General features: G+C 49.6%; 1 protein-coding gene across 1 annotated transcript in view; it reads right to left on the reverse strand.

The window, feature by feature from the left end:
• Nucleotides 1-26,570, reverse strand: part of TRPV1 (transient receptor potential cation channel subfamily V member 1) — a 544,023-nt gene that overhangs the window by 324,824 nt on the left and 192,629 nt on the right. Inside the window, exons 6-7 of the mRNA XM_078679941.1 lie at nt 8,480-8,778; nt 7,039-7,215 (exon numbers count right to left, since the gene is read on the reverse strand). Of these exons, the coding sequence (XP_078536067.1) occupies nt 7,039-7,215; nt 8,480-8,778 (476 nt within the window). The remainder of the gene's footprint in view (nt 1-7,038; nt 7,216-8,479; nt 8,779-26,570) is intronic.

The raw sequence follows: 26,570 nt of genomic DNA on the forward strand, positions 1-26,570 counted from the left end.
GAAGAAAAGGATCCCTGGTTGGTACCTGAACGGAGTAAAACTTGAACCGGTAGCCACATACAAGTACCTTGGCGTCATGTTGGATTCTAAGAATACGTCTAGGTCTCAGCTCCAGTCTATTCGAGGGAAGGCAACAATGACCTACCTCGCATTGAAATCTCTAAAGACTAAACTCCCTGACCTCACCCTTAAACCCTTTCTTGAAATCCTCCGAGCGAAACTTCAACCAACGCTCACCTATGGGAGTGAATCGCTGCATGGGAAGGACGCTGCATTGCTAGACGCAGTCATAGCCAATTGTTACAGGGCCATCTTCAATCTTCCCAAATACGCGTCTCCGGCCGAAAATTCGTTTAGAATTTGGGGTGGTCAAACAAACACTAGAAAGACGGAGTGCATATGTAACTACCTGGCGCAAGATTCGCGATGCAGATCCTGACTCCTTAAATGCCAACGTTTGGGAAGAGCTACTTAGATGTCGCACTTCACTGCCGAGGGACTACCTATTTGGATCCCTTGACGTGTTAGGCTTATCCGATATTTGGGAATCCGCCATAGATCACCAGTCCTTCAAAAAGTTGGCAAAAAAATCTGCCAGAATAATTTCTGCAATAGAAGATAAGAAAGATCTAGCCAACAGGGCGCATGGATGGATAACGGTGGGAGACTATTGCAAAATACAGCCACAGGCATACCTTAATATCGGGATGAAAATAAAAATCAAAGAAAAGTTCCTGAAACTGCGCCTTGGAGCTATCCCGATATTGCCGCACCTGCTGCCATGGGAGAGAACTCACCCCTCGGCTCTATGTCGCCTGTGTAAATCTGGCAAGGAGGACATCATCCACGTGATATGCAACTGCCCGAGACTAATGGACTTGAGGCACAAGCTGTTGCTACCTTTTTTTAGATCATATGCCGTTCGGACATGCAGGCAGGCAGTTAAACTATGTTTTTCCTCCAGTGACATTAAACTGAACTGTCAGGTTGTGAAGTTCTTTGATTTAATGAAGAAAAGACTGAATCACACCTGAAAGACTCATCGGAACTTAACAACAACCTTGAACTGACAATAGTAACTGCTGTATTTTAAATTATTTGTATTGCCATGGCGTTTTATATTTTTGTAAAGATTTTAACTAATCATATACAAATAAATATTACTTACTTACTTACCTTCTGTGTGGACTACCCAGCGTTCACCTAGCCATACTGAAGGCACAGCTACATACAACTGCCAGATTTGTCTCCTAATCAGAGTCAGAAGCCATTACCAATGAGCTTGTCTGACATACATAGCAGTTCACTATGGCAAGCCGGGCAACATAGCATATATATTTTGCATTTCTAGTGGACATTTTGCCTGTGGGGCTCAGATAACCTGAGGTTTGAAATTCCAACTATCAAGAAGAGAAAACCCTAGTCACAAGCTTTCCCAGTCAAGGCACCCACAGTTCTCCTTTCCCAACCTTAAAAACCGTTCAACCCATTAAGAAGGAGCACTTTTAACTTCTGTTACTGCACGTATGGCTACTGAATATTTATTGTGTTTTATTCAATCTGCCATATTAATACCTGGGTTCTTATCTCTGTTTCAGTCAGTGCTCTCAAGGCTCTTGGTAATGTCCCATCAAACTATATATTTGTATATAATCTCTACCTTTCATGCATTTAGTATTCTGTAATACACTCTAGCAACCGTTATTTTGTATATATTGATATATTTGTCAGTAACCTCTATCTACATCTAGGTCCCATTATGCAACACTCTTCAAATAAATAAAATTATGTTTTCTGGTGCTAGGGATTGAACCTTAAAAACTGTGTGCTCTTGGAAGCTGCCACTAAGTGGCAGGAGAGGATTATACTTTTAAACTTGCGCACATTGAGACCCTCACGGGTGAGTAGACGCGCTTTACAAACCCCTGATTGATTGATTGATTGATTGATTGATTGATTGAAACTCTCTTTACTAACAAACAACGTCCCTTAACCCCTTCCATGCTGGCCCGTTTCCGCCGCTGTGCGGTAAACAAACGAACAGGGCAGGGCCGTGACCAACCCCAGCCGTCATCAGCACACGGCTGGGGTTCGTCACCAGCATGGAAGGGGTTAAAAACATCCAATTACAAATCCACCTATGTCATATCTTTGTTTCTTCATAGCCACCATCAAACCTCTTCAACCTGCTGCTCAGTCTCGCAGGCGGGTATACGGTGTCCTTTCTATTTCTTTTATATATTTACAGTCACTGTGGTACTGCTGTTTGAATAGATGCTTTGGTGATTGATGGTATGTTAAGTATTTGTTTATGCTACTGAGTTTGCCTGCCATCAGAGCATTTGTTTTGCTCAATGTACCCTGCATTTGTGTTGCTCAATTGTGTGAGAGTAGTTTTTAGTTTACAGGATTTAACACCGAGGGGCTCTGTTGGCTCAGACCTGGTGACAAGCTCACCCTCAGTCCTCTTTCTCCCCCTCTCTGCATGGCTTTCACCTGCTCAGTCTCTAGGTCAGAAGATACCCCACATACAAAAGTGGGTTATATAAAGCGTTATATCTGTGCATATGAAACACGTTCAGTGTAGTGCATTTAAAAGAGATCTATTCTTTTATGCACTTTAAAGGGTGCTATGATCTCTAGAAATGAATGCCATGTACGGCAAGAAGAAGTGGAGGAGGAACAACTCCCTAAATATGTTTGACTAGGGTCTATCTAATGATATTGGTCACATTATGCAGACATCAGTGCTGTGGAGTGATTCTCTGCAGTGCATATCTACCCTCCCTTACTAAAAGGAAGGAAAGTTTGAAATCGGATTCGACCAATAAGATTCTTGGCCACCCGCTGTGGTTGGCTACACCCTGCTGCCTACAGTATTCGACCATGTGCAGTCTATGGCCAGTTCACCATAACAACCAACCTCAGCTGTGCACAGCCTTTGGCCCTCACAGTGGGTGTTGGCCACAGGGTCTAGCCTGCAGCCCAGCTATATATGATTACCCACTGACATAATTTGAATGTCAGTCTTTGCAAAGAACTGGACTGGTGACAAGGTATACTATTATGCTCATTGAAATTGTTCTATTTCACACTTAAAGGCAACTCAAGAATATTTTTTGTGATTTGTTGATGTTTTTTTATTGTTTAATGTTTTGTGTTCTTTAAACTTTAGTTTTGTTGTAACATAAGTAGAACATGACCACTAGAAGCTATTCTAAAAACAGTAGTCAAAAATGGAGGAGGAAAAATCAAGGGGGGACGTCTGTATGTGGTCCCTCAGCAGCTTCTTCAATATTCGGGAAAGATCCTTTACAACGCGGTGTTTACACCGCGCGACCTTTACGACGCAACCATTACAACGCAAGTCATTACTACGACTTGCGCTGGATGGCGTACTTGCTTAACGAATAGTTTGATTTTCTATTCCAACACCTTCACTACTGTTACGTGAGCTGGAGTTGGAATAGAAAATTAAATTAATCCACAATCCAGCGCACTCCAACGAAAGTCGTTGTAACGACTTGCGTTGTGAAAACCGCATCGTAAAGTAACGCGATCAAAATGCTTGCGTTGTACTGACATACATCCCAATATTCAGGTGTTTTACTTTCAGTAGCATGCATGGGCTTTGCATCCCATTCGATACAGTGTCATCATTTGCCAGATACATTTAGGGCTGTTCCTCCTGTTGCACCTCGTCTGGAACAGTAGTCACTGCTGGATGCTGATCAGTTTCTGGTTTATTCTGCCTCCCCTTCCACCATGACTGGTGTTATATCTGAATCTAAAATAGTGGGACATGGTGTTGGTCTCAAAGGAAGTACCCCCCAGCTGAGCAACATTCTTGCTCTTAGATGTTGCAAATGACTTTGCAAGCATTTTTTTTCAGTCAGCATATAGGTGAAATACTCCCATGACAGCGACTTATGTCCTTCCTCACACAAGTCTTCAATAATAATGGCATCACCACATGTTGTAGCAGGTACTGGTGAAAATACAATGCTGTGTTGGACCTCTGAATGATTCTGTGTGTGAAGTCACCTCCTATCCCCACCTCGATCTTGCCTCAGAGTTGGAGTGGTATAAATGTTGCCCCCAGCCTCCTGACCTGCCTAAGGGTGCATGGGTGAGCTTTTGGCCAACTGCAGGTGTAATTCTTTATACAATCCCACTAAATGTCCAAAGGTGTGGGAAACCTCCCCCCCCCCCCCCGGGCACGTGCAGTGTATGTGAAATCTAGGACATGTACTAGTGTGGGTAACATGTCCTGATAGTGGAATACTGCTAATTTGGTTTGTCACTATTGAAAGGCTATTTTGTCCATAGGACAGAATGGGGAATGCTGTGTAACATGTTTACCTGCATATCTTCCGATCGGAGCGAGATAGAAATTTGGTATTTGGTATCTCTGAACTCAGAATTTAATAACACATCTTTTAGGAAGGATGGTTTTTAAATTCTGTGTTTGAAAATAGCACTTTTGACAGTGGCTATTTTCGTGTTCAACCTTTCTGTGTGCCTCTTCCTGTTTGTGGATTTACTGTCTGGTTTGAGACTGACAGGGCTGTGGTGGCTCCAAGAGGCTGGGTGAGTCATCACTAGGCTGAATAGACCCATCTGCATTTGGAGTGGTGGGAGGAGTAGCACCTGGGCCTGAATAGAGCTGTGCCTGCCTTCCACAATGCTGGCTCCACCTCCTGCGGTGTGTCTGACGACCCTGGTCCACACTAACAAAGGAAGAAGTTGTGCACTGGGAGGGTGCACCCAGAACTGGTTTGGACTGGGTCCAGGACGCCTCACATATAGAGAACAAAGACTTTTGGTGTATAAATATGAGAGATGAAACCCCTGAAAGTTAGACTACTTTGTGATCAAGAGGAATCCCTGCCAAAGAAGATCAGCAAAGAGACTGAAGAGAAGTACCTCCCTTTCTGTGTGTCTGGGGCTGGCTTGCAGTTTGCTGTTTCTACTGAGGAGAGAACTAGGAGAGAACTGTGTGCTGTGTCCCCTGCTTGAAGAATGACTTTGCTGTGTGCAGTGTCCATCTGAACAAGAGTCTCCAAGGGCCTGAGAAGAGCTAGCCTCCTGTTTTTGAAGTCCCAGGCACAAAAGGACTTCACACCCAGCTTTTCTGAACTTCCTTGCTGGGAGTTCCAGTCTGCTAGGAGGGCCTTTAACTGTGTGTGAGGATTTTTTGCTGTTGGGAGCTGGAAGTGCGACGCAATGAGAGAGAAAAGTGCCGCCGCCGCAGCCGCTGTCGCATCATCGAGGAAGCATGTCACCGCTGCAGCTGTTCACCATCGCATCACCAGAGAAGCGTGCCGCCGCCACAGAGGGTGCCATCCCATCACCGGAGAAGCGCGTCGCAGGGCCGTCTCATCGCCGAGGTAGCTCGCCGCCGCTGATCACCGCCGCAACAACGGAGAAGCGCGTCGCAGTCTCAGAAGGTGTCGTTGCATCACCGGGGAAACGTGTCGCAGGGCCTGTCGCAGCTCAGAAAAACACTGAGTCCGCCGCACGGCCGTCGGGCAAGCACGCATCGCATCGGAACTTGGGTGCAGGAAGAATCAACGCATCGCCTTCTCTGCGCCCCTTTTGTTTGTTTTCGTTATGTATCCCAGGTACTTTGAGAATAAAGTGTCGCATTTATCATCTACAAATTTATTTTTGCAACAATCCTTTTTAAAGACATACTACTGAGTTTCTGTATGTTGGATTTCTGTTGTTTTGGTCTTGTTTAGTTTAAATAAAGATATTTTATTTTACTAAACTGGTTTGGTGTCCATTTGTGGTGTTTTCACTGTGTTACTATGAGTGTTGGTACAAATAAATTACACATTGTCTTTGGGATAAGCCTGTCTGCTCATGCCAAGCTACCAAGGGGGTAAGCAGGTGTTATCTAAAGTGTGTATCCCCCCCTTACCCTGGCTAGAAGCAAGGGTCCATATTTGGTCAAAGGTACCTACCTCTCCCAACTAGAGACCCCCATTTCTAACATACCCTTATTGAAAAGCTTTGCAGTAGTGTGTTTGGATCGAGACTCTATCACGCTTCTTACTTCCTTTCGATGCTAGGAGTAAGCCTTTAGGAACCCAGGAAATGACTAAAGCTGAAGTGCAAGACAGTGAGAAGACGAATGGGTCTGCTGTTCCTAGAACTGCTAATGTCTGGGCAAGAACCAAGACCCAACTGAAGCTACAGCATATTCGTTGGACTGACTCAAGAAAGCACCAGCACACGAGCCAGAATGCTCTGCGGCCATGCTCATCAGGAACAAATGCTGCTCATAGAATTGTTTTGCTGCATCCAAAACAAAAACTCAAATGACCCACAGAGAAGCTTGTGCAGTCCCCCTGCCGTACAAATATGCTCACCTGTTACCAATGAACATTTTCTCTTCATATTACCCTGCTTGAGACTGGCAAAAAGTGATGTCCCAGGATTTGTTGAGCATGATGGCCTAATCACAATAAAAATTCTAATCTCCAGGTAACATAGGTTTTCAGAGAATGAAACAATTCTACCCTGATTTGCACCTGTCTCTAATATTATAAACAGCTAGATACACTACACCATGTACAGTGAGATACACACACACATGCTCTCATTCTCTCATACTCACTGCTGCAAAATGTGGGACTAAATATAATCTAGCTGGAAGTAAAAAACATTGTAACACCAAATCTGGAGAAACTCTAACTACCTCGGAAGGCCAAGACAAAAAAATCAAGAAGTGCAAAACGTGAAACTACCAGCAAGCAAGCCTGATCCACTACAGACCCAGGGCCTGGAAAACACTCAAGCGCATCTCAAAGAAAGCCAAACACATCTTTGCAATTCGCAACTCATCCTCCACTGTTAAGTATTCTCAGAGCTCCCACTTTTTCAGGGTTATAATAATATGAGTTTTCCTACCTACTTTCCAACTAATGTATATGTGATAGAATAACTCCCTAACTCTTAGTTTACTTACAGTCCTCCATTGCTCTCCAGCCAGTTTTGCTTCACACAGGATAGGATAGCACAAGTTCTTACCGGGGTCTCGCTGCTGTAGGCAATGATCTCCAGGACAGAGTTGTTCTCATAGGTGTCCACACAGGACAGGTCGTACAGGGATGAATGCACTGGTCCATAGGCCCACTCCGTAAATTTGCGGGACAAATGTCTGCATTCGGGCTCCTTGATTTCCCGCCGCAGGATGTATGCAAAGACCTAGACGCGTACACAATGAGAACTGAGAAAGGCAACTGACTATTCATCTAAGGTGACTCAATAAACCAGGAAAACAATATATATTCATTATGTACTGATAAGAACGTTATATCCTCATAGTTTATCCCTCTTGGTTGAGTTCATAATGGATACTTACCAAGGAGTCAGAGAAGATCATGCCACAGTGGAATTAAAACACATTCACAACACGTTTCTATGAAGTTATCATGTAAGATGCCTGCAGATAGTACATTTCCTTCATTAATTCTCCAAAAACATAATATGAACGAACTAAATCTCATATTCTTTAATTTGAGGGTTGTGGATTCAAGTTCACCAGATTTGACCTGGCAAATTTCTATCCAGAAACATTCATGCTATTCTGCACGTGGAAATATTGCAGGTGATAGCACTGCAGCACACAGAATTCAAGATTTGGTCAGAGATTCGTGTTTTTAGCTAAATCAGAATTTTCGAGTAACTTGTAAAGAAAGCTTAAGAAGCTTTTGGAGTTCGGCTTTGCTTAAATAATCTTTTAAAAGTTAGTTTAATTCAACCGTGTGAAGAAGACCCACAAATTATCGAGGCTGTTCCAGTAAGTGCCAATTTTCTTTCTGAATTATTTGATCTTGAATTATTACTTTCTGTTTTCTTGGTATCATACAAGTGTTTACATGCCTTACTCGTTATCTTCGAGGCTCTCTTTAATAACTGTTTCATTAAACAATATTTTTCTGTTTTAGTGATTAGACTTTTTCCACTGAGTGCCCAACTCAGTTTATTCATCTACAAATTCTGGACTTTTGCGGCTAATCCTATTGTATGTCTTGAGTATATTTGTATTAAACATTAGTAACTGTAAAAACTAGAGGGGCCTCATTACAAGTAGTCCAGTAAGAAAGGTGTGGTAATAGTGCACTCAGTATTACCATCGGGGACAATATTACTGGACCACTACAAGACTATTGCACGTTTCGGCACAAAGTGGTGTTTACCTTGTAAAATGCAGTAGTTCTGCACCTTTATCCACAGGTTTTTGCCGGAATGCTGGGCCTTTTTCTATGCAGTTATCCCTCCTGCTTTGCAGGCAGTGGGTGTGTTTAATAATTCTAGGGTACTCGCAATTCCATTTTGGAAGAAAATAAGATTGTTTGGACAAAACAGCAATACCTGTCTGCTTGGCCAATTGTGGATCTTCAGCCTGCACACCACGTGCCCAAAACTCATTCTGTTAGCATGGTGGCCAATGTTTCTGCACACTTACCCCAATCTTGCCTGTCTTTGCAGCAAGTTTTAATGGCGTGAGTCCTTTCTTGTTGGCAATATCTTCCATTTTCAGAGTGGGGTGAATCTTTGCCCCCAGAATCAGAATTGCATTGTACATTTTAGTCACAAACTTGGTGTTCTCTTTAGTGTTGTCAGCAATGTCCACCAGAGCATGCAGGACAGTGTTGCCTTTGGTGTCCTTGGCTGCAATATTGGCTGGCTGGTATTGGTTCTGCAGGAGGTACTTTACTATATCAAGTTGGTTAGTGCATGCAGCAAGGGAGAGGGGAAGTTCACCTTGAAAGAAGGAACAAAACATAATAGTCACCATCGTAAAATTGTTGCAAAGGATGTTACAAAATCAACTAAAATGTTTAGCTTTAGTTAAGGTTTACACAAATCAAATGATTTCTTTAGTCATTATTTTTTTTAATACTTCATATAACTTGGCCAACTAAGGGTGACAGACAAATTTGCAACAGGGTACATTGATACACTCTAAAAATGAAATAACGCAATTTACCTTAGCAAAAGGTTTAACTATACAACAGTACAAGTGAGGGAAACGTTCAGCAACTGAGGTGTCCAGGCAATGGGTTTAATTTATGTGAGATTGTAGTGGTCCCTTTGGAAATCTAAGATTAAAGCAGCTTTTCTGATATGTGTTGTGCATTCCATTGCTATAATGTATTTCCAGAAAAGAGTCATTTGAAGGTGGAGGTGTTTCTAAATTTGGATAGGTCCTGCCTGAACTTAGCATTAGAGGGTTTTTGTTTATATAAGAGATCTGAAATCTTTGGGATGGACAAAAAGGAGTGTTTAGGTGCACAGCATTGTATGTGATGCGTATGTCTAATATGCAGTTTAATGTTCCAGAGAAAAGCAACCTAAGGTATAAAGGGTAGGTGTGATGCACTCAATCCTTTTAGTGTTTATAAAAAGATGGGCTGCCAAGTGAAGAACCACATTGAGAGGAAGTAGACAAGATATGGGAAGGTCAAGCAGGCAAATTCCCAGATACAAGGTAAGTGATGACTAAGGCTTGAGCGGCAACTTAAGGTCGTCTTTTGGTAGAAAGGGTTTGCTATGACAAGGATGTTTTAATTGGAATATGGAGTGTCTGGTCATCTCTTATACTTGGAGACCAAGGAGAAGCAACTTGCCAAGATTAAAAAGCAAGGTTTGTGCTGAGGCCCATGTCTTTGAGTAAATTTGCCCAATCTCTAGCTAGATTTTGACATACTCTGCAGGGCAAATTCTGTCATTTGAGGGTCCATTTCCCATTTATCATCCATGTTTTAATGTTTTAAAGGAGGGGGTTTAGTGCTTGAGGATATATGAGCATTGAATCTTAATGTATATCTGGGTGTCAGTTGCTTATCGAAGAAATTACCTTCCCTCCTGTTTTAAGACTTCACCAAGGTAAGGCTTTCGAAACATGTTGAGTCGTGATCTGACTTGATTTGCATTGACATGATTTCCTATGGATAAAGACAGAACCTCTCTCCCTCCAGTTTATTCAGCTCTGTCTAAGTGAAGGATGTTAGTAACAAGAGGCTAACCGCAGCGCAGCAGAGTTGCTGCACAGTGTTGCATCATGTGGCGAAATCAGAAGTGCATCATGTCATCAAAGATAGTAGTGCAGTTCTGCTCTTGCCATACGGTGGTGAAAGTTGAGCTGCCTAGCACCAACGGAGGCACCATTGTGGCATAGTGCAATGGTGTCTGCGTTGTGGTCAGGAAACTTTTTGTGCAGGAAGGAGAGACTTTCTGCACAAAAATTATCCTTTAAGGCTGTTTCTTTTTTTTATGTGTACTGCAAAATGCAACAGACGTGCAAGGAGGAAATAACAAAGAGAAAAATTTTTTTTTGCCACATTGGGTCAGAATTAAGGAGGCACACGAGTTAGAAGGAAATCCATGTCTACAAGTCGTTGTAGATATGGATTTCCATCAAAATCCATGAGTGGATGCATGGAAACACCCATGCTCCGCCAATGGAGTGCCTTCCTGACACAACGTAATATGATGCAGCGCAAGTTACCTTTTATTTTACAAAAAAATGTAAATATTCATTTGCGTTGCTTTGTAAATACCAGAAAGGATTTTTCTTGGGGTTTGCTCTAAAAAAGTAACGCAAATCTGATGCAGAACCTTTGCAAATCTGGACCTTGAAGGCTCTGCGTCCCTCCGTGCAATTAGGGATAAGTGGCAGTCTGCAGGCAAAGTTGTGGTTGATTGTCAAACCTGGAACCTGTGTTCCGTCCTAGAACTCAGCATGCCCATTCCTGGGAAACCTCTCGAACTCCTTCTGAAACAGTTCTTTTATGTCTAAAATCGGGGGTACTTAGAAACATATAAAAAATTGGATATTTACATTTACTGGGATTTTTCCTGTGTGATGTAGGGTGAACATCAACACATGGTACTCTGATTTTTGCTCATATTAGGAGGTCTGTCTGATTTGTTGAAGTGTAATTAATTCCTCAAGATAATAAAGTTTGTTTAGGATGTTTTTCCTTTTTTGTATGATTTATCAGTGCTATTCTTTTCAGATTAGAGGACTTCTCTGTTCTCGCTCGCCTAGTCTCCTTGTTCATAAAGTACATAACAAATAATTGCAGCTTTAAAATTTAATCAGAAAGGATTGTAATGTTTAGGGCACTAATGACCACACAGACACATTTGTAGGGTAACTGGGATTCACCCAGGGCACGTGCGCCTGGCATCGTTTATTAGCAGGGTCACCTGAACGGTTACTGTCATGGGTGGAAGTATAGTGTAGGTACAACATAGTCCTGAGCACTAGAATGTGTCCATCAGGACCCCCAACTTTAATGAAAAAGAAATGAACAAGCCGAACCTTTGAGAAAGAACAAACAAAACACAGTACCACTGAGTCTCTTCAGGCCATCTGCCGGGCAGTACTGGATATCTTGACCGCATGTCCATGAGGTTTTAGTCCCCTTCGCAGATGTCATTTGGACTGGCCTGGTCTCATGGTGTTGGAGACTATTTACATATTTCAATGTGGGGTGCATCCGGACCAGTATGTCTATAAGCAATTGGATACCCGTATTCCACTAAATTAGGACCAAAGAAGGGGCATGATAACCAAAAAGCCTCCTCGATGTCTATAAGAATGAAAGTATTATATACTTGACATAATGTGAATAAATCTATCGTATAAAGGAGGCTCAGTGCATATATTGATTATACCCATAGGTCTATGAAACAAATAAGGAGCCCAAAGACCCACCAGGAAATAGTAGAACACAAATCACAAGCTACCATTTAAGCATAAATGGAATCCTAAAGGGGGTGAGTATGCTCAAAAAGAGATACATTTTCATCGAGACAGCGTTAATAGAGTGAATTACATCTCAATGCCCTCTTTTATGTTACTCAGGGCAGCGATTCTTGATTGAAGAAAGAATCTGCAATTTTTACAAGAAATCACCCGATCATTTAATACGGTGGCTCCATCGTGCCCATTTGAAAATACCGAAATTCTGATTAAGGTAAACACGAGATAGTCTTTATAATAGTAGTGAGTCTATGAAATATAACTGTATATATTAAAGTCAGTGTTTTTTCTTTACACATAAGGAACGTCACATCATAAGACGAAAGTGTGGTACTTCTCAAAGAGATTGAACTACAAACCCTCTGTTTAAGGTATATACCAAGACAGTTATGGCAATTCTTAGGTCTAAAAAATACAGAATAAGTATTCAGTAATCTGACTTTTTAGTCTGTATAGTCTCTTCATAAAAATACTACATGTAACTTGAGCACGAATGGTCGTAACAATATAGATATGCAAAATGGGATGTTTATGTCACTGTAACAATAGAAAAGGTATCTAAAATGCTGTTTTTTAATTTTTAGATTGAAAGCTCTGTAAATGTCAAATGTCCTGATGAAGGTGACAACATTGTAACAACACCGAAACGCAGAGTCGACTGTTTTTTGACTGTTTTTAACATTTGATTATGTGCATCATAGGATGATGCTTTTTATTAATTTTAGAATGTAACCCTAATAGGGAGGTATTTAATAAACTGTACAAAACCTTTTCTAAATATTTTGTAAATATTTTGTTTTAAATACTTTGTTTTATATGTTTTAATTGTTTATTGTTCAATACACAGTGACAAAACTCCACAACATTAATGGTAATAATAGAGACTACTAGACCTAAAGGACCCCTTGTAGGTCCTTCCATTTAGAGACTGGCCCAAGAGTCAACTTTTTGGAATTTAACCTTAGAAATCACAGGGTCTAACTTTGTGTATTGTTCATTGCTTAGGGCATGTAGGGCTATCCCCTCACTTGTGGTGGCATCAGACAGCCACTGGAGGTTGCGCACTCTGAGCACGTCCTCTTTGTGCTTTGCATGGGGCTTGCTACCTTGGGGCTTTGCTGCTTGGGGCTTGGCAGCACTGGTTAAGTTACCTAGGCTTTCACTTGCTCTTCACAGGTCTCTTAGTTGGGGCAGCTTTGGGCTTCTTGAGGTTCACTGGGGTTAACAGACTCTCCCTTTAAAAAACCTTAGCAGCCTACCAGGGGCTCTTTTACTTTGAACAATCTCTGCATTCCCTTCCGGAAGAACAGTTCATTATTCTTCCTACAGTGGACTATTGTCACGGGCGACGCAAAACACCCATAACCCATCCATGCTGTCTCTCCTCATATGAGGGCTCTGCAGGCAGTGTGCTCATGCACAGCGGGGCTACTCTACTGCTTTCAGTTTGAGCTGCTGTGACAAGATGTGGAGACACTAGCAGTAAAAAGGCATGCTTTTTCCCCAATTTCTCAGCCCCTTCCGGCCTCTGTGCACCCTTCACATCCTGTGCTGTAACCATTTCAAAAGGCCACAGAAGGCATCAGGGGACATGTGGCGCATTGCTGTCTTATGTGCCGAGCTGGTGTAGTGAGCTGAGCTGTCACCAGGTGGTACTACAGCCGCCATCCTCACCTGTAATTGGCCCCTTGCACACTGGCGGAGTTGGTGTCTACATGCTAGGCTGCAGAAATCCTCGCCGGATGGGTGGAGGGATACCACACCTCACGGCCCAGTCGTAGTCTTTTCCTTTCACAGGCGGTCTCTACCAAGAGAGTATGGCCCTCACATATGTAGGTAAAGACACACAGCACTGGCCGATTGCCGGGGTGTGTCACGACTCCTAGCTCTTTCCTTCTGTTGCTCGGGGGGAACACTGGTGCAGGGCTTGCTGTACTACTGATGGGGGCTCAGTCTTTCCATGCTATTGGGAGGATGGCTTGCACTAGGAGGCTCTCTGCTTCTCTCCCCCATGGGCACTTGGGCTACCCGACAGTAGCTGCAGTCTTCTCTCACTGCAGGTGCACAGGGAGTCACAGTATACATGCCATCACTTGAACCAATGTAGGCATTTCATGTGTGTGAGGGGTGCATGCAATACTGGTGCGGCAGGGCAGCATGTCCTTTCCCCTTTCAGCTTTCATTGGGGCTGCCCCATGCAGGTTGCTCGGCGCTGCTTGTCGCTGGAGGGGCCACAGCAGACTTCTTCAAGCTGCTGGCCGTCCGCTTGCCAGCATCTTTTACCATGCCGTTGGGGGTGCACCTCATGCTGGACGTGGCAGAGACGGTCCATTATCCTCTCACCTGTGGATGGGGCGCTCTCTCGATGCCAGGGTCAGCAGCATGCAGGCACCTCAGACACGGTGCAGGCTCTTTGCCCACTCAGAACTTCAGGAGCATAGGAGGGGCTCTTATCTCCTGCAGTGAGGATCAGCAGCATGGAGGGATGTAGCAAATCACACTAAGGGGCTGATTATGATATCCGTTTTCCCGCATCCTCCGGGCCGGCGAAAGCCACCGCCGGCACGGAGGATACGGGAAAACCGCTGCGGACTGAAAAAAGACCCCCGCCAGATTAGGATGGCTAGGGGATCTTTTTTCCGTCCGCAGCTTTTCCGCCGCGGTCGCCTTCCAACCGCAGTGGAAAAGCTATAACATGGCTGGCGGTGTCTATCAGACACCGCCAGCCATATTATGATGGTGTAAAATGTATGCTTTTCCGCAGCGGCTTTTCCGCAGCCCATGCGGACGTTCCGTTCTACTCTGGGGTCGCGGACGGACTCAAGTCCGTCCGCGATCCTAATCGACCCCTTAATGCAGGAAGTTCTCTTGTAGCTTTATTAACGAAGCTAGGTACAAGTGCATGCAGGGGGGCGTGGCTACGAGCCGACAATGGCGGACGCGTAGTCTCTGAGCTCCGTCCTTAGCCCACAATACTTGCTGCATATCCTGCTCCCCAAGTACGCCACCCACCTGAAACTGCCTCCTGGAGCATTGGTGAGGAACGGAGAAGCGGCGACGGGGATCTGCCGACCCCCGACACGGTCTGGAACCGGGGAAGAGTCACGGCGCCTGTTGAGGCCTACACCCTCGTGTGAAGCCGCGGCCTGGATTTGGCAGACGGCCCGGCGGGCTACCTACTGGAGGCGGAGATCTGCGGGGGCACAAGAGGTACGCCTGAACCCTGAGTGCGACCGCGCACATACCCTCTACTCTGCCTCTCCAGCCTGGGTGCATCTCCCCTGGGACGCCCTGTGAACCCGGCCCTACCCTCCCGGTCGCGGTCGGGACCGGCAACGCGCACAGGAAGGTATCACGCTTGGAGCTCCACCGCTGCGGCCCGCGCGCACCAGAGCGCCTGAGCGCTGCGCACAGACTGCGGAACCCTGACTGCGGCGGAGGTGAACGGCGGATCGTTTCCCCAGGCAGGTACAGACATTGGCTACACGAAGTGAGCAGCTGCGTTGGCAATATCGGCGGACGCCATTTTGCCCCCCTCCAGGTCTACAGGGCACGCCTAGCTCACCACACGGTGAATTACACCCACCGGAGCCCTGCACCACGACCACGATCACAGGACACAGGGGGCGCGTCGTGACACTTGTGGAGACCCCACTCATATCCTTGCGAGAGACGAACTCCGACGCTCACGTGGGCAGAGGTACGAGAACAGGGACGCCATACCTGAGGCTACTCCTACTCGAGGCCACCACGCGGTGCTTTTGACCCCCGCTGCGAAACCTCTTGTGCCACTCGGCAGTCGACCCCAACCATCACTGCCTGTGCCCAAATATGCCCCGCTGAGAACGATTGCCTATAGCGCCACAGCATCCCTCACAGGCGCTAAGAGAGACGTTGCAACGGCTGATTCTCCTGGCCCCTCGTGGATCACTGTGCCATAGACACCCTCTCTTCTCCCGGATTACATCTCTCGCCGCTTACCAGGACACGGGACGTTACGAACCACTACAAAGTGGAGCCTGTGAAGGGGGCGCGTGATCAACGCAGCGTCCCCCTGATACCAGATCCATGGGGAGACACCGGGGCAGAACCCAGGACCAGGGCGCAATGACAGACATGCAGTCTACCGGCTCAGAAGACCCTCTGGCCTCCTCCAACGCGGATGTTATCCCGCCGACCGGGAAGTGGACTCAAGATGCCAAACTGGACCTCATCCTGAATGAAATCAGGGCGACAAGAGAAGCACTCGAATCACGTATGGATAATATGGCAACGGGCCTCTCATTGCTCCGGGCAGATCACAACAAACTGGCTGAGAGAGTGTCGGAGCAGAAACTCGCACTCAATGATCTGATCCCCCAACAGACGGAACACTCCACGAAACTGGAAGGCATGGAAAAACAACTCCGACAGCTATGGGACAAGGTGGACGACGCGGAAGGGCGGGCCCGCCGCAACAACGTCCGAATTTTGGGCACTCCAGAGAGAAGCGAAGGGAGGAATCCCACTCAATTCGTAGAAGACTGGCTCAAACAGATGGTAGGCCCGGAGGATCTTACTGCCCTATATAGCGTGGAGAGAGCGCACAGGATGCCCTCGAAAACGCCTCAGCCGGGAGCCCCGCCGCGCCCTCTGATCGCACGCCTCCTTCACTATAAAGATCGCGACAGGGAGAAGGCGCCCATCCGGTATGAAGACAAGACTATATCTGTGTACCCAGACTTCACACCAGCAGTACAACGAGCCAGGTCCACCTTCCTGGGGGTTAAAGGCAAATTGCGCGAACGAGAACTGAAATATGCCCTCCTCTTCCCAGCCCGCCTCAAGATCCTGCATGGCAACAGATCACACTTTTTTGATTCCCCGGAAGAAGCAGAGGAATGGATGGAAGTAACACTCACCCCACCGACATCACAAGACCCATTTGCCGAAGGCAACCGCAACGGCCGCCGGAACCAGCCAGACCGACGTCGCCCTACCTCTGATACTGGCCAAGGTCCCTCGACGCGAACCCCACCGAAAGGACAAGATGCGACACACCGCTCGGTGGAACGGGCAAAGGTGACACAGCTGACAGAGGCAGCACTGGCCGCTCACGATGCGGACGCAGCAAGGGAAGTGGCCAGCAACTCGGACACGCGCACAGAGGTATCGGGGTCGGCGGATAGTTTACAGCTGTTCCCCAAGATCACGGCGCAAATGGCTGCAGAATTTTGACTACGGCGCCTTGAACGATGCACGAGTGGTAATGTATGAACAGCACAATTAGCCACACGCAGGTGGGTGGCATGGGGGTTGTATGTGCTAAGGGCTTGCTAGGTCACCGCAGGTCGGCACACACCAGGACCAAATAGACTGCACCCCCCATCGTATGAACATGGTTGAGTTTGAAAGTTACCCACTTTGGTTATCATGGTTTGGACCCCGAGTCCGTTTCCTTGGGGACCTTAAAGTTCAGGGGTTGATATTTCGAATGGCATTCTATCACCAACGTAGAGTAAACTTGGCTTGCTCGCCTGCGAGCGCAACGCTTCCTCATAATGCGCACAGTCATGGGGTCACTTAATCTATATAACATGTGCACCTGGAACGTACGAGGCATAGGTTCGATCCACAAATGGCACAGAATACTGGCCCAACTTAACCGCAGAGGGGTCGTGATAGCCGGCCTCCAGGAGACACATTTAAGCAGTGCCGAGAACTTGAAACTGTCCAAGAAATGGAGAAGTCAGCTCTTCGCTACGTCCTACTCTGCATTCTCGAGGGGGACAGCTATATGGGTTTGTAACTCTGTGCCCTTCAAACCAGTCAAGCAGAGGATTGACAAAGAGGGTCCATATGTATTTGTAAGGGGCGAACTGGATGGTGCTACTGTTGTGCTTGGATGTGTGTATGCCCCAAATTCAGGCCACTCGGTCTTTTTAACTGGACTTAATGGTGTCTTGGCGGACTGGGCGGGTTATCAATGGGTTATCGGGGGGGATTTTAATGCTGTGCTGGATGTCACGTTGGACAGGTCACACCCACCGCTACACGCCACTGACAGCAGGAAACAGGCGACCGCGCTAACACAATGGGCGGATGGGTGGGACTTAGCAGATGCATGGCGCAGCAAACACTTGCTAGACAAAGAATACACTTTTTTCTCCCCACCTCACCAACTGCACACCAGAATAGACCGAGTGTTCTGCTCCCGCTCTTTACTGGGAGCGATTCTCACAGCACAACACATGGGTAAGACACTCTCGGACCATAACCCTGTCGAACTGGCAATACAATGGGGTAGGCTCCTGACGCCGATACCGACGTGGAGGCTGCCCACGGACCTGTTGGAAGACATTGCCTTCAAATCGTCTATGGCGTACACCATTGAGGCTTACTTTACCACGAACACTGGCACCGCTAGCTCCAGACGGGTGGAGTGGGACACATTCAAAGTCTACATCAGGGGGGAGGCAATGGCCACCCGGGTGTGCATGAAGAGGGCGGTGCTGGATGGCCTTAAGGAAGTAGAAGGTAAACTGGCAATGCTAGAAACCGAAGCAGTAGGCACGCACCTACACTTCACACCACTACAGGAAGCGCACATAAGGCATGCTGAGCTCCTAGAAGAATTGAGGTTACTGGACTACCGAGAATACACTAACAGACAACACACTCAAGCTGACCGGTCAGGCCCACTGTTAGCCCGCATAATACGGGACGCCCCGACGCACCTCCCAATCCTTGAAGTTACAGACCAGGACGGTTCCATAGCCTCGACTCAATTAGAAGTCAACAAGGCGTTCAAAGAATACTACACCACACTGTACGGCCCGCACCAACCCCTCTCGCATACGGCACTTGAGACATTCAAGGAGGGCCTGGTTCTACCGCGGCTTACTGATAGACAGCGAGATGATCTGAAACGTACTATCACCACGTGAGAGATTAAACAGGCGATACACGCCCTACCGAAGAATAAAACTCCTGGGACGGACGGCTTGCCTGTAGAATTTTACGAGACGTTTATTGAACTTCTCGCCCCGCGGTTACAAATCATCTATCACGAAGCACTACAGACTAATTCCCTGCCACCGTCCTCCCTGCAGGCTCTGATAACTTCCCTATTGAAGCCGGGCAGGGACGGAATGCACTTAGCTAACTACAGACCCTTGTCCCTCCTTACTACTGATTACAAAATACTGAGCAAAGTGCTGGCAACTAGACTGACACAATACATTCCCCAACTGATTCATACCGACCAGTGCGGGTTTGTTCCTGGTAGGAGCACGGCCTTGAACCTCCGTAGGCTAGCCCAACTGATGTTGCAAGACCGGGCGGCCGGAAGCACCGAGGGCTGTATCACGCTAGATTTGAAACAGGCTTTCGACTCCCTCAGGTGGGATTTCATGTTTGCCACATTTGAAAAATTCGGGTTACCCCCGGAATATGTTGCATGGGTCAGACTGCTCTACTCCCACCCCACGGCCCGGGTTCGGACGTCCAGATGCATCTCTGAACCACTGACCATTGCGAAGGGTACCAGACAAGGGTGCCCACTCTCCCCACTCTTATTTATTCTGGCACTCGAGCCATTGCTTTGTAAGCTCCGTAAGGAAGCTCCTCACCTTGGCATTCAAAGGGGTGGGATGACACATGTGGTGTCTGCCTACGCTGATTTTTTTTTTTTTAAATATATTTTTATTGCAGAGTTATAAACAGCAGGTAAAGGAAACAGCCAGTGCACTTGCGGGCCCCCCCGTCCAATAACAGTTCACGGTTGTACACAGCCATTCAGCCCGCATCCCGGAGGCCGGGCGGCACATCAGTTCGCTCTGGAGGAGCACAGCATAGTGTACGTCCCATTGGGACCCCGGCGGAAGGTCGATTTACGTATCTGCGTTTACCCCCCCACCCACAACAACATTCCCGTCAGCCATCCCCATGGTATCAACGTAGTTGCCCCCATCGGGGCCTGCCCAAGGCTATATGGGCCTTCGTACCAGGCCGTCCCACCCAATCAGGCCTCCCGCCACTCAATACCCCCTGTCCCAGTAGTTCCAGGCCCCCACCAGCAACCCTTCAATGGCTTCCGGCCCCCCCCAAACCCCTCTACAACTAATCCCCCCAACGCCCCCCCCCCCTTGGCAACTGCAAAGGTGTGCGCATCGCTCCACCGAATTGGATGGTTCCACTACAGTGCTGAATGACATACTGCTGTGTTCGCCCTGCGGTGTCCAGCGGCTTAGTTCTCGCCGTCCACATCCACAACCAAAGCATCACGCAGAGCCTGTACCACTAACTCCCACGCACGGGCCGCATCCAGAGCCTTCTCATTCCCCAACTTCACCGCTTGCTTCATCCGGAGCACGCTCTCGCAGTCAGACCATCTCAGCAACTCATTCTTCCATCTACGCAGTGAGGGACCCCCCCTGGCCTTCCAGTGCCACGATATTTCCCTTTGAGCCAATATCAGACCCAGATCTATGAATTTACTGGTCACCTTGGTGTGCTTAGTATGCGGGAACCAGAGCAAGAGACACGTCGCCATGTCGAAGTCTACCTCCCTGTCAGTCACTTCATTCAGGAGTTCCCCTACCTCAGCCCAATAAGTTCCCAGTTGTGGACACCCCCAAAACAAGTGGTCCATGTCCGCCCCAAGGGACGAGCACCGGGGGCAACAGGCATCCGGCACCCGAAAGTGCCGCTGTAGTTTCTCCGGAGTTAGATAGGCCCTATGGAGCACATAAAAATGAACCTGCTGAAAGCGCGCGTTCCTGGTGCCCTTCCACGTGCGTCGCAGGATATGGCCCCATGCCGTATCCGGTATGGGCCGGCCAATGCTCCCCTCCCATTTAGCTTTGAGCCCATGGAGTGGTTCCAGCCCGTCGTGCAGCATCCTATTATGGAGGCACGTCACAGCTTTGAAGGTACCAGCCGCCATCACCACATATTGGCACGCCATAGTCGTCGTAGGTTCCAGGAGCCCCTCCTTCCAGTGCTTTTGCATGGCAGACACTACAGCCGCGTGTAGCAGGAAGCCCCCTTCAGGCAGTCCGAACTGGTCCCGGAGCACGTCGAACGGTGCCAACGCCCCATCTATATACAAGTCACCCACCACCTGTAGCCCCGCGGCCTCCCACTCCATCAACGGGGACCAATCCCCTCCGTGCGGCAGAGCTGTCAACATCCCAATCGGGATCTCCGGGGCATAAGGCCGCGAGGCCCTCGCCCTCCGGAGGCTCCTCTGCCAGCACAGCCGAAGCGTCCGCTCCTCCATGGTGAGGGCCCGTAATTCGAGCCGTTGCTGCATAATAATGTACGACAGCACATGGCGCCGTATCCCCCGACCCCGGTCCTCCTCTGGCCCCCGGAACACCCTGGCCACGTTCTGCGTAAGGACCTGCAACTGCGCTGCTAAATAATACAGCTCAAGATCGGGTACGGCCATGCCCCCCTCCAGCTTGGGGCGAAGTAGCGTGCTCAAGGCTATCCTGCGTCGGCCATGCCCCCATAGAAAGCCAATAATCATTGACCGCAGTTCCCTAAACACCCCCTGGGGAATCCAGACAGGTAGCGTTCGGAAATAATAAAGGAAGCGGGGGAGCGCCACCATTTTCAACAATGCTATCCTGCCCAGGACTGTCAGCGGGAGGGTCGACCAGAAAGACAAGCTGCCCCGTAGTGACCGGACACAACGGCCAATGTTACCCTCCAACAGGTCAGCAGCCGAGTGGTAAATGCGGACACCCAAGTAGGTGATGCAAGAGGGTTCCCACGCCACACCCAGGTCGCTACTAGGGGCTGGAGATCCCGCTCTCAGTGGAAACACGCAGGTCTTTGCCCAATTGACCTTAAGGCCTGACAATCGGCCGAACTCGGACAGCAGATCCATCGCTCCAACCAGTGCCCCCGAAGTGTCAGCTAGGTACAGGAGCAGGTCATCCGCATAGAGCGATATGTGATGCCACCGCCCGTCACTCACTATTCCCGCATATCGATCGCCTGACCTCGCATGGACCGCTAAGGGTTCCATCGCCAGGGCAAACAACAGAGGGGAGAGAGAGCACCCCTGTCGTGTTCCCCTGCCAACCGGATACGCGGCAGACACCAAGCCGCCCAATCGAACTCTCGCCGTCGCCGAATTATACAAGACTCTCGTCCACCTCCGAAATCCATCGCCCATGCCAAACCGCTCCAGCACTCCATCCAAGAAAGGCCATTCCAGACTATCGAAGGCCTTCTCAATATCCACGGACAGAACCGCCGGCGATCCCTCCCCATCCAAGATGGCGTCCATTATTCCCACCAGGCGGCGGATATTCATCGCCGTGCTCCTTGTGGGTATAAACCCGGCCTGATCCCTGTGCACCAGGCCCGTCATGTGCGGGGCCAATCTAGTAGCTAGGATGCGACTCAGGATCTTATAGTCCACCGTCAGCATGGACAGCGGGCGATAAGACCTCACGTCCGTGGCATCCCGGCCAGGCTTGAGGAGTGGCACTATCAAGGCCTCCCGCATGGAGGCAGGCAATGCCCCCTTCTCGAAGGCCTCCGCATACACCACCAGCAGCCTGGGCGCCAGAGCGTCTACATATTGCTGGTAGAACTCGATTGGGAGTCCGTCCACCCCGGGCGTCTTGTTACGGGCCATATGTTTGATAGCCACTCGAATTTCCGTTAGCGTGATCGGGCTACCCAGGTCCCCCGCGTCGTCGTCGTCCAAGACCGGGAGCGGCCTCTCCCCCAGGTATTCCACGATGTCCTGAACCCCCACTCCCAGCTGACTCCGGTACAATTCCTCATAGTAACCCCGAAAGCGGTCCAATACAGCTGCCTGGGAGTACACCATCCCTCCCTGCGCGTCAATAATGCTGAGGACCGGGCAACCCCTAAGTTCCGGGTTAGCTAATCTGGCCAAGAGGGTACCCACCTTGTCCCTTTCTGCGTGTGCCCTGACAATGTACTGCCTATAATCATAGCAGCGCAAACGTTCCGTCTCCGCGGCTACCGCTTCCTTCGCTTCCAATAACTGGGCCCGTATACCCGGCCTAGTTGGCCTGCGGCGCTCCAGGTCCCTCAAAGTGTCTTCCGCTTTCATTAAATCATTCAGCACAGACATTCGAGCATTCGAGAACCTGCCCAAGCACACCCCTCTCACCACCACTTTCAGTGCATCCCATTCAACAGACCTGCTCGTCGCTGTTCCTTCATTCACACCGAAATAACTATCAATGCCCTGCCGGACCGCATCGGCGAACACAGAATCTTCTAGCGTCTCCGGCCGAAGCCGCCATGTTGGTATTACGGAGCGCTCCCTCTGCCATTGAAAATGTACCAATAGGGGGTTATGATCGGATATCGTCCTAGCAAGGTACTCAGCATGGGTAATCAATGGGGCAAGGGAGCTCCCGCAAAGCACCGAATCAATCCTGACATGTAAATCATGTAGAGCGGAATAAAAGGAGTAATCCCTGGTTCCCCTGTGCCTCTCCCTCCAGACATCTAGCAACCCCCACCGGTCTTGCCAGTCCTTCCTGTGCGCGGCCAGCCTGCGCACAGGAGAGTCTACTAAGGGGGGATGGGACCTATCCAGAGCCACATCCGTAATCGAATTGAAGTCCCCCCCTAGCACTATCGGACCCGCCAGGAAAGAGGCCAAGGACCCCGAGAGGTTATCAAAGTATCGGCCTTGGTCCGTGTTCGGTGCATAAACACAACATAAAACCACATCCTGTCCGTATAATCTCCCCTCCACCGCTACAAACCTGCCATCCGGATCCATTACCTGATTCAACACCTGAAAGGGTATCCCCGCCCTCACCCAGATCAAGACCCCCCTGGCATACGCTGAATAAGTGGTGCCAAAAACCTGGCCCCGCCATCTTTTCTGCAAGGCAGCGCACTCTTTTTTGGTGAGGTGAGTCTCCTGGAGCATAGCTATCTGAACCCCCCTGCGTACCAGGTATGCATGTACTTTGTGACGTTTCACCATAGTCCGCAGCCCCCGGACATTCCACGTTAGGCATTTCAAATTAGGTAATGTCCCCATACCAAGTCCGTACAATCCGAATTAAACTCCAACGGTCCATGACCCCCCCAATGCAGTTGCCCCCCCCCAAACAACCCCAAAACTGAAACATACCCCAAACCCCACTCCCCAGGACAGAGCACACGAACCCAATGGCCGCCCCCATCCAAACCTTGATCCAACTTCTCGCACACTTATCCTGTGGTCTCCACCACAGTCGACCTTAAGGGCCTAGGGGGGGTGAGTCGCCGCCGACCCCAGCTAGCGGAGCCCGCGTCCCGCCCTTCATCCCCTCCAATACACTCAGCTCCCCCACCCGGCGACCCTGCCTCCAGCAACAGGATATCACCCTACCATGAAGTCCCGATCTAGGCCAAAGTCTATCTTAGCCGCAGAAAATTTCATCCGAGGTCTGTGGGGTCACTGTCGGCCCCTTCTGGCTCTCTGCTTCCGAAAGATCCTCTCCTGTTCTGCCGCCTTCTCCTCCCGAGTCCGTTTCGGCCCTTTCACTGTTCTGTTGTGACCCTGTAATGGCCGCCGTCGCCGCGAGTGCATCCCTCTTCTCCGCCGCCATTTGAGCCTCCCACTTCTCCCGCTGGCGCCTGTTACGGGACCTGATTCGTTGTGACTGCCGCACCCGGGTCTGCTTGGGTTGGTCTCGCCTACTTTGGTGCGGTCTGTCCGTCCCTGCTCTGTACGACTCAAGCCATTGCCAAGCTTCATCCGGAGTCTGGAAAAAGTGTGTGGTGCCATCCATGATAATCCGCAGCTTGGCCGGGTAAAGCAAGGAGTACTGAATGCCTTCCTCCCTGAGCTCCTTCTTCACAGCAAGGAACGATGCCCTGGCCTTCTGGACCGCCTGCGTATAGTCCGGAAAGATCGTCACTTTGCTGTTCTCCACCCCATAAGGGCCCGACAACCTGGCCCGCTGGATGAGGAGGTCCCGGTCTTTGTAGTGGAGGAGCCGCACCACCATTGGTCGGGGGGGGCGGCCAAGTCCCAGCGGGCGAGCGGGCACCCGGTGAGCTCGCTCCAGAGTGAAAAATGGAGTAAGCCCCTCCGGCGCCACCACAGTGCGGAACCAGTTCTCCATGTAGGCCACCGCATCTTCCCCCTCAATCCGTTCCGGCAGGCCCACGACCCGCACGTTGTTCCGCCTATTGCGGCCTTCGGCATCCTCCGCCCTCCGCTCTAGAGTGTCCAGTCGGGCCAAAATGTCTGTAATCCTGCGCTCCGCGGTCACCACCGAGGGCTTCAGGTCCAGCAACAGTTGGTCATGCTCCTTGACCCGATCCGCCAGCTTTGCGTGGTCCGCGCGTAGCAGCCCCAGGCCCGTGGCCACCTGGGCAATGTCGTTGTGCAACGCCTCCTTGGTGGAGGTGATCGCCTCAAGGATGGCATCCAAGCGCCGGTTCAGCCGCTGTTCCTGGTCAAGCTCCGGGGAGGGACTCTCACTCAGCCGGGCCGATGTCGCCGAGTCCCCCTCATGGCTCCCGGGCATCGGCCCTCCGGTCGCCGCCATGTTAGGGTGCTGCGTCACAAGTCCGGCCACCCGTACTGCGGGCGCTCTCGTGGGTCCGTGCTGATTACCGGGCACCGGGCAATGCAATGCCACCGCCAATGGTCTCAAAAACAATGACCAGTCGGATGAGCCCCGGTCCGTCACCCCCACTGGACCCGTGGGGGGAGGATGAGTCGTGGGACGGCGGCCGACGAGAACCCCCGATCTCCTGGGTAAGTCGGGCAGCGTCCCCCGGTCTCAGGACGTCGCGCCGCCAATCCCAGTGCTGCGAGCAGCCGGGTGCAGGGTCCTTCTCTGCTTGGCGACAGCCGGACTCAGGGCCGAAGCTCGGGACCGTCCGACCACCTCGCCGCCATTTTCTTCACACCCCGGGCTACACCTCGGCCGCCTCTTCCTCGATCTCCTCGGGGCCAGCAGTCCCCCAGCGATTCACCGATTACGGCCAGCAGTCCCCTCACCCTTCAGAGGGCAGGAACGTCGTCTCCGGGTCGCCTAGGGTCCCGAAAAACAGGAGAATTAGCGGGATTCCGCGCGGAGCAGCGAGCTCACGCCGCCATCCCGATCGGCGTCCAAGCCACGCCCCCCGTGTCTGCCTACGCTGATGACATCATCCTGTACCTCCAGGATTTGAGGGGTGACTTACACCCTATACCCACTCTCTTTGAGGACTACAGGTTGCTATCGGGCCTCACGATAAGCGAATCCAAGTCGTTTGGTTACTGCTTTAATGACACTGATCCATCTACGCCACTACCATTTCCGCCATACGCCTTACGAATGGCGGACACCACTTTCCGCTACCTCGGGATCCAAATCTACAGAGGAGCGGAGGAAATGCTAAACGGCAACTTGGACAGGGCAATAAGAGCGCTCAAATCACAGGTGCAATTTTGGCTGTCACTACCGTTATCAGTCGCAGGTAGAGTGGCAATCTCCAAGATGGTGGGGCTTCCCCGACTCATTTACTATTTCACTAACTTGCCATTCCTGATTCCAGCCTCTACTTTCAAGACACTAGACACATTAGTGACGGAGCTCATATGGGGGTCGGGCGGAGACGCATCGGCCTAGCTAAATTGCAACTTACCTCCGCGGCTGGGGGCATGGGAGCACCGGACTTTAGGGCCTACAACTACGCCTGTCAGTTGCAATGGCCAGCTTACTGGCTGGCGGGCAGGAACCTACATGAGATTGACATGACGGAGGAAGACCGGTCCAAAGGGAGACTCCACTCCTTACTTCTGCCC

This window comes from Lissotriton helveticus, chromosome 3_1, assembly GCF_964261635.1.
Source record: "Lissotriton helveticus chromosome 3_1, aLisHel1.1, whole genome shotgun sequence".
In the NCBI taxonomy this organism is placed as follows: domain Eukaryota; kingdom Metazoa; phylum Chordata; class Amphibia; order Caudata; family Salamandridae; genus Lissotriton; species Lissotriton helveticus.